This window comes from Drosophila mojavensis, unplaced genomic scaffold (genome assembly GCF_018153725.1).
Source record: "Drosophila mojavensis isolate 15081-1352.22 unplaced genomic scaffold, ASM1815372v1 contig_80, whole genome shotgun sequence".
Lineage (NCBI taxonomy): Eukaryota > Metazoa > Arthropoda > Insecta > Diptera > Drosophilidae > Drosophila > Drosophila mojavensis.
Genome location: NW_025318906.1, coordinates 12,801,335 through 12,810,102, shown reverse-complemented (window position 1 = coordinate 12,810,102; position 8,768 = coordinate 12,801,335). Strand labels below are relative to the sequence as shown.

The window sequence follows — 8,768 nt, the reverse complement described above, 5'->3', positions numbered from 1 at the left end:
TGTGCATTGAGTAACCACTTGGGGGAAAATGCTACAAAAACAAAACGATTGCGAACAGCTGATTTTTGTTTACCAGCAACAGAGGGTGCGAACGTTCTCAAGCCGCAGCAGCTGATGCGCGCACGAAAACTTGAAAGGTCACCTTGAGCTCAATAAAAAAAGAATTGAGGAATTTATTGTCTGGTAAAGTGTTATTCGGCCGCAGATCACAGTTATTGGTGGAAAAAATCATAAGAAAATAGTTGGTGACTCATATATTATTTATTTATTAAAATAATTAAAAATTAATTTCGATTTCATCAAGTGCTTGTACAAATTCAGCGAAGCACTAACCGAATTTTCTGCAAACAAATATTATCTAAGTGTTTATAATAAATTATGAATCATATGCTGAGCATTAGTAGCATACATGGGCTTAGGATTTGCTTTGTTTTCTTAATTCAAATAGTTGATAATAGAAAGAGACGTTAGTTACTCAAAAATACAATTTTAACGTTTCTGAAAAGTGCTCTCAAGTCTACATAGAAAAATATGTATATACATACATATGTTAATAGATAAGTGCTTAAGTATGTATGTAGGTCAATGAACGCAGATAACTAGATCTATTTATAACAAATTTACACAAATTGTTTATCAAGAATTTAGCTAAAAAGAAATGACAAAAATCAACATGCGAAATCGGGAATTAAAATAGAAGAAGGAAATAAAGTTGAACTTTTCTGAAAAGTTTTATTTTTATCAGCATGACATGTGTATTATAAAAAATTAAAAAGTGGCCTTCATATAATCAATAACTATATAAATATATGAAAAAATAAACTTCTAGTTCTTATTTCCCAAAATCTTCTATTCTATACATATTTTCTAAAAATATAATAAGTGCAGTATTATATATTTGTGTGCATATTTTAGCAATTGATTTTAATTGCTAAAAAAAAAAAAAAAACTAATTACAATACTTAAAGTTTACAGTTTAAAGTTTCATGAGCGTTAAAAATAGTGTTTTTCTTCTTGACAACCCACTGTATTTCGCTGTGCTTTGACTCAGGTCTAATAAAATGATTTAATGCTTTTAAGAATTCGAATCGATAACGAGCATTAACAGTTATCATGTAAGCTTTGCGTGCTAAGAAATGCACCAAAAGCAATGGATGAAAAGCTCCTGCGCAATCTGCTAATCATTCCAAAGCTTGCGCCTGTCTCAATACGAGTGTATGTGTGCGAGTGTGTGTGTGCATAATTAGTATTCGCACTTGTTAATTATTTTTTCGTTTTTTACTTAGTATGTAATCTTTAGAATGGTTTATTTAAGATTGCAAGTGGCTTGGCCAACGCCAGCGTTCAGTAGCATTAAGTCAGCAGTCGACAGCGAAACTCGCAAAAAAGAAGAAAGAAAAAACACAAAAAAAAAAAGGAATATAAAAATTAAGAAACGCTTCACAATTGCAGTTCGTAATAACGTGATAGCACAATGCTAGTCGAGGGCTTGAGATGGCTCTACATGAGCACCCGTCGCAATTTCTATGCACTGATCCAGATCCTAATGGGCTATCAGTTCTTTCGCTGGCTCGTCGAGTACTATGCACAAGTAACTACCACGCCGCACACTAATGCACCGATGCAAATGCATGCAGTGCAGGGTTTTGATAAGGTAACGGCGCCGGCGAATGCTGAAGATGAAGAAGAAGAAGAGGCAGACACAACAGCAGCAGCAGCAGCAGAATCAATAGTTGTGCCGGCGATTAAGATTAGTGCGAATAAGCTTAGTGCCACGAGAGTTATGGGGAATGCAGGCAGCAGTAGCATCAGCGGCTCCGGTGTCATACGCAGCGAATCTGTACGAAAGCGCCACAGTGAGGTATTTACTCAATCTCTGATTGTAATTATGTAGTAAATAATATTTACTAAATATGCACAAGCACACAAAAACACACAGCCATACACAAACCCAACTGTATACATATGTGTCTATTGTGTATGCCCGAGTGTTTGTGTCTCTGTGTGTGTGTGTGTGCCTGTGCATATTTAATAAATAGAATTTATGTAAGTGCTGCGGGCAAAAAGCATAGCCCAGACTTAATAAAGCAGCCGCCCAGCGACAGTTTCAGTCTGTGCCGTGTGCTCCTCGTGCTCTAGTTACAAAAAAAAAAAGTTCAATATATATATCAATATATATATTCTTTGAAAGTCGCTTCCACTGTGGTGTTGTAACTGATTGCCTGTGTGTGAGTGTCTAGGTAATTCTAATCTATATCGCCGTAATCAATCTATTTTCTATAAATAGCCAGAACAGGCGCCTGCCTCAAGTTCAATCAGAGCTGCAATTTAAAGTCCTATATATAGTTTATAGGAGTAAAATTTCTTAGAATGTCCTTAAAGTATTTGTTGTATTTCAAACAAGTTATCTAGTATTTTTAAATATTTATATCTTCATTAAATATCCATTACTCAATTGTATTTAATGAAGCTTGTATTTCAACTCGATCATCATGTTTTATTGGGGTGACATTGAAAACGAATTGAATTGAATCGAGTCGAATCAAATTGATTGCCCAATGCACAGTTCTCTATAGTGAGTAGGGCATATCTTTGTGATCATCTATGTACACACACGAATACGAACACTCACACATTCATACACAATCATCCACACACACACACACACACATTTACATACATATACATCTATTATATTGGAACATCCTTTAAATCTCTTTTCAGGTTTTAATCATGAGCAAGGACACGGACTCGCACAGCATACCCATTACGGAGGGCACAAATGCTGAGCATGTGCTTTACCGCTTGAAACGCGGCTCCAAGCTGCGCGTCCATCCGGATGTCGCTCTGCTGGGTCGCAAGATCCTGCTCCACACCAACTATCCGGCCGAGGGCAAGAAGTTCGTTCGCACGGAATATCGTGTGCTCGGCTGGCAGCTGAAGGATGGCCAGCAAATCACCAGTGACGCGCATCCGGATGTGCATGTCGTGGACACAGACATCTTTAGTGAGCTAACCCTGAACATGTCGGGCACATTCCGATTCTACTTCAGCTTTGCCGATGTGTGAGTACTCTATATATAGGGAATATCATATAAATTTTGGCTAATTTCTCTCGTTGCTCACAGGGAACGCAAGGCGGACTCTCCGCCGGATGGCGCTTTGTATGTACAGGTGGAGCCTACGCTGCATGTGGGTCCCGTGGGTGCCCAGAAGATAATACCCCTCAATTCGGTGCGCTGTCAGACGGTGATGGCCAAGCTGTTGGGCCCGCTGAACACGTGGGAGGCCAAGCTGCGCGTGGCCAAGGAGTCTGGCTACAATGTCATCCATTTTACGCCCATTCAGGAGCTGGGCGGCTCGCGCTCCGGCTACTCGCTGCGCGATCAGCTCTGCGTCAATTCCCAATTTGCGGCGAAGAAGGGTGAAAAGGTCACGTTTGAGGATGTGGAGAAAATTATCAAGAAGTGCCGCCAGGAGTGGGGTGTAAGTGCTTGAGTTAATCCAGTTTCTCGCTTTCAATTATAATGCCTCTATCTAATCCTTAGGTAGCTTCGATTTGTGACATCGTCTTGAATCACACCGCCAATGAGTCAGAATGGCTGATCAAGCATCCGGATGCGACATACTCGTGCGCAACATGTCCCTATTTGCGTCCAGCTTTCCTGCTGGATGCCATGTTGGCGCAGTGTGGCGCGGACATAGCCGCGGGCAGCTTGGAGCATGTGGGCGTGCCGGCCATCATCGATCAGGAGTGCCATTTGGAAGCTTTAAAGTACCAATTGCATAATGTCTACCTGCCCAAGGTCAATATACACGAACTGTATCAGTGCGATGTGATGAAATATGTGACCGAGTTCATGGCCCAGGTGCGCACTCGAGAGCCACCAAAGAACGTGGCGAACAAGTCGCGATTCCAGGAGATTCAACTGATACAGGACTCGGCATATCGACGCTTGGGTAGCACAATCAATATTGAGCTGGCATTGGAGATCTTTAATGCTTTTCATGGCGACTGTTTCGATGAGGAGTCGCGATTCCGCAAATGCGCCGAGACGCTGCGCCACCATCTCGACGAGCTGAACGAGCGCGTTCGTGCCGAGCTCCAAGGCTACCTCACCTATGCCATAGACAACTGCCTGGCGGGCGTGCGCTATGAGCGCGTCCAGCACGACGGACCGCGTGTGCGTGAGATCTCGATTAAGCATTCAGTCTTCATGACCTACTTCACGCACACCAACACGGAGGGCAAGACGCTGACGGAGGTGGAGGCGGACATGTACGGCAAGGCGGGCGAGTTCTTCATGGCCCACAATGGCTGGGTCATGGGCTCTTCGGATCCGCTGCTGGACTTTGCCGAGGAGCAGCCAGGTCGTGGAAACGTGTATCTCAAGCGTGAGCTCATCTCCTGGGGCGACAGCGTGAAGTTGCGCTTCGGCAAGCGCCCCGAGGACAGTCCCTACCTCTGGAAGCACATGACGGACTACGTGGAGACAACAGCGCGCATTTTCGACGGTGTCCGCCTGGACAACTGTCACTCGACGCCACTGCATGTGGCCGAGTATCTGCTGGATGCAGCCCGCAAAATCAATCCGGAGCTGTATGTCGTCGCCGAGCTATTCACCAACTCCGATGCCACCGACAATGTGTTCGTCAATCGCCTGGGCATTACCTCGCTGATACGCGAAGCTCTCTCGGCCTGGGACTCGCACGAGCAGGGTCGCTTGGTCTATCGCTATGGCGGCGCGCCTGTGGGCGGCTTCTATGCGAATCCCAATCGTGATGTGGCGCCCAGTGTGGCTCATGCTCTGTTCATGGATCTAACACATGACAATCCTTCGCCCGTTGAGAAGCGAAGCGTGTACGATTTGCTGCCCTCCTCGGCGCTGGTGGCGATGGCTTGCTGTGCCACCGGCAGCAACCGCGGCTACGACGAGCTGGTGCCGCATCACGTGAGTCCCAATATGATTAACACTTAATGAAATACAATGTCTAAGATTTGCCAATTGCTTCCCAGATTCATGTGGTCGATGAGGAGCGTCCCTATCAGGAGTGGGGCAAAGCCGTTGACTTCAAGACGGGTATTATTGCTGCCAAGCGCGCTCTGAATCTGCTGCACGGCCAGCTGGCAGAGGAGGGCTTCAGCCAGGTGTATGTGGATCAAATGGATCCCAATGTGGTCGCCGTGACGCGTCACTCGCCCATCACACATCAGACGGTCATCCTGGTGGCTCACACAGCCTTCAGCTATCCGCATCCCAATGCTGGACCTACTAATGTACGGCCGCTGCGCTTTGAAGGTGTCCTGGATGAGATCATACTCGAAGCCAACTTGACATTGAAGAGCGACAAGCCGTTCGACCGTCCAGCGCCTTTCAAGAAGGCAGACAACGTGCTCAACGGCTTCACCCAGTTTGAGCTGTCGCTGCAGGAGCATATACCGCTCAGCAAGTCGCAGGTCTTCGAGACGAACCAGTACACCGATGGCTCCAATACGCAGCTCAACTTTGCCAATCTGCGTCCGGGCACTGTGGTGGCCATTCGCGTCTCCATGCGTCCCGATGCACGCCTCAGCTTCGATCGCCTGCAGCAGGTCACAAATGCGCTGCGCCTCGTGTCGGGTGAGCAGTGCGAGGAGCTCAAGGCGATTGTCTCCAAATTGGACTTGACTGCATTGAGTCGCGCGCTGTTCAGCTGCGACCAGGAGGAACGCGACATGGGCCTGGGCTGCAGCGCCTACGACATACCCAACTTTGGACCCATTGTCTATTGCGGTCTGCAAGGCTTTGTCTCCCTGCTGACGGAGATTTCGCCACGCGACGACCTCGGCCATCCGCTGTGCAACAATTTGCGTGACGGCAACTGGATGATGGGTGAGCTAAAATTCGGGAGTTCAGATTGGTTAACTTAAGTAATATTTATTACTGTTTTTATATGTAGACTACATTGCTGATCGCCTGAACAACTTTAATGATCTAAAGCCTTTGTCCACCTGGTTTAAGGCAACCTTTGAGCCATTGAAGAATGTGCCACGCTACCTCATACCTTGCTACTTTGATGCCATTGTGAGCGGTGTCTACAATATTCTGGTCAATCAGGTGAATCAATTGATGCCCAGGTGAGTGCGGAATAGGAATAAAATATAAATATGTATATATTCATATCCAATTCGATTGCAGTTTTATTCGCGATGGTCACAACTTTACTCAATCCTTGGCCGTGTCCACGCTGCAGTTCCTCGCTGTCTGCAATTCGGCAAATCTGCCAGGCTTTAGCCTTGCTTTGGCCCCGCCAAAGCCGCCCAAGCAGTGCGTCACACTGTCCGCGGGTCTACCTCACTTCTCCACAGGTGAGCGCAAATGATTTCTCTGTTATTTACTTTACTTAAATACTCCAATTTTCCTTGTAGGTTATATGCGCTGCTGGGGTCGGGACACGTTCATCGCCCTGCGTGGCACAATGCTGCTCACCGGTCGCTTCACAGAGGCGCGTTTTATCATCATTGGCTTTGCGTCGGCCATGCGCCATGGCTTGATCCCGAATCTGTTGGATAATGGCGTGAAGCCGCGCTTCAACTGCCGCGACGCTGTGTGGTGGTGGCTCTACAGCATTGCCCAGTACGTGGAGGAGGCGCCGCAGGGCGCTAATATACTCAAGGACCAGGTGTCACGTATTTTCCCGTACGACGATTCTGAGCCGCATCCGCCGGGCGCCTTCGATCAGCTGCTGCAGGACGTCATGCAGGAGGCGTTGCAGGTGCACTTCCAGGGCCTGCAGTACCGTGAGCGTAATGCCGGCCATGAAATAGACGCTCATATGACGGATCAGGGCTTCAACAATCACATCGGCGTGCATCCAGAGACGGGCTTTGTGTTTGGCGGCAACAGCGCCAACTGCGGCACCTGGATGGACAAGATGGGCTCGTCCGAGAAGGCGGGCAATCGTGGACGACCCAGCACGCCTCGCGATGGCTCCGCCGTGGAGCTGATTGGGCTGCAGTACGCCTCACTGCGTTTCATGCAGAGCCTCAGCGAGCGAAAGATTATTCCGCACAGCGGCGTGGAGCGCAAGGGGCCGTCGGGCGAGGTGACCAAGTGGAGCTACAAGGAGTGGGCGGATCGCATACAGAAGAACTTCGATGCGTATTTCTATGTCAAGGAGACGGACACCACATCGGTGGCCAACAAGAAGTGCATCTACAAGGACAGCTATGGCGCCACGCAGGACTGGACCGACTTCCAGCTGCGCTGCAATTTCCCCATCACGTTGACAGTGGCGCCAGAGCTGTGTAATCCGAAGAACGCCTGGAAGGCTCTGGAGCAGGCGCGAAAGCATCTGCTGGGCCCCTTGGGCATGAAGACCCTGGATCCAGATGACTGGAACTACAGAGCCAATTATGACAACTCGAACGACTCCACAGACTGCACGGTGGCGCATGGCGCCAACTATCATCAGGGACCCGAGTGGGTGTGGCCCATCGGTTTCTATCTGCGCGCCCGGCTCATCTTTGCGAAGAAGTGCGGCTACCTGGACGAGACCATTGCCGAGACATGGGCCATATTGCGGGCGCATTTGCGCGAGATTCAGACATCGCACTGGCGCGGCCTGCCCGAGCTGACCAACGACAATGGCAGCTACTGCCGCGACTCCTGCCGCACGCAGGCCTGGAGCGTGGGCACCGTGCTGGAGGTGCTGCACGATCTGCACAGCCTCGGCGCCGATTGCTAAGCAAATGATCTTAATGCGAACTCAACGAATCTCTCGTTAGCTGAGAAACTATTATTCTAATTGATACACAAAGAAAAAAAAAAGAAAGAAAAAAGTAATCCAATTACACACTTAAATGGTAGCTGCTACAAAGGATGGAGTTACGAGTTGTTCAATTTGTTATCCAAGTTGTGGATCATCCATACTCTCTATTAAAGTTATTTTATCTATGCGATCAGTTGCCTTTTGTTTCGATGTGCGAGTCTACGAGAAGTAGCTGTCCCTGGCTATGCGCATCATGGAAGTCTTTGGCTGGCAAATGGGCCCACAATTCTTGAATGCAAAGTCGATATACTCTGAGTCCAGCTGCTGGCTGCTGGGCCTGGGCTCCACATTGCAGCCATCTAGGGTTGCGGGCGGATCTCGATCCTCTATGGACATTCGCCGATTATCCGTTGCTTTTGCAGTCTTAAATTTTTGTTTGAATTTCCACGCTTTTATCTAGGAATCAATAGGAATCGAATTATTTATGCTCCAAAGCAATTTATGTTTCACTTACGATGCGGCATTTATATAAAACTTGTGCGGCGGCGGCACAGGTCAGCTCGTAGGCGCTATATAAAACTATCTTTTGAACAACATCCAAAACTATCGACATGCTGCTACCTCTATTTCCAATAGAAACTGCTCAATTTTGATCAGAAATTTGGGTTGGTGCTTAACATTTGGAATAAACAATCACTAATTATTAAACAAGTTTGCCCACAGCACATTGTATGGCAAATTCATTTAAAAATGATACTTGATCAGGTATGTAGATTTAGTATTGATTTAGCCCAAATGTTAAACTAATTCAGCGCATATTTTCAAAAGTCTAACAAATAGCCAAGAAAATTTCAATTAATGCGTTGAAACAAATTCGAATGAATGTAAAATCAAAGCCTGCCTAGAATTTGAATTACATAAAGAAAGACAATATTCGTTCAGTTCTTAATATATATATATATATATATATATATATATATATATATTATATTTGAATATAATATTAGTTTTTTCAA

The 8,768-nt window shown here is 46.6% G+C and overlaps 2 protein-coding genes across 6 annotated transcripts; one reads left to right on the top strand and one right to left on the bottom strand.

Moving 5' to 3' along the window:
- Positions 1-122: 122 nt before the first annotated feature.
- On the top strand, positions 123-7,942 carry LOC6579677 (glycogen debranching enzyme). Of its 5 annotated transcripts, none has more exons than XM_044011000.1 (8): positions 123-183; positions 2,725-3,065; positions 3,129-3,486; positions 3,549-4,952; positions 5,018-5,873; positions 5,941-6,118; positions 6,180-6,349; positions 6,410-7,942. In XM_044011000.1, exons 2-8 carry the CDS (start codon positions 2,734-2,736, stop codon positions 7,726-7,728), a joined length of 4,617 nt encoding a protein of 1,538 aa, XP_043866935.1. In that variant the 5' UTR covers positions 123-183; positions 2,725-2,733; the 3' UTR covers positions 7,729-7,942. The 5 variants fall into 5 exon arrangements, with proteins under 5 accessions (XP_043866935.1, XP_015019297.1, XP_015019300.1 ...); XM_015163811.3 differs by having other exon boundaries at positions 144-241; XM_015163814.3 differs by lacking the exon at positions 123-183 and adding an exon at positions 1,342-1,591.
- LOC26528476 lies at positions 7,879-8,650 on the bottom strand. Its single transcript, XM_015163809.3, has 2 exons — positions 8,267-8,650; positions 7,879-8,208 (listed from the first exon to the last, which is right to left on the bottom strand). Exons 1-2 carry the CDS (start codon positions 8,363-8,365, stop codon positions 7,972-7,974), a joined length of 336 nt encoding a protein of 111 aa, XP_015019295.1. The 5' UTR covers positions 8,366-8,650; the 3' UTR covers positions 7,879-7,971.
- Between the last annotated feature and the right edge of the window lie 118 nt (positions 8,651-8,768).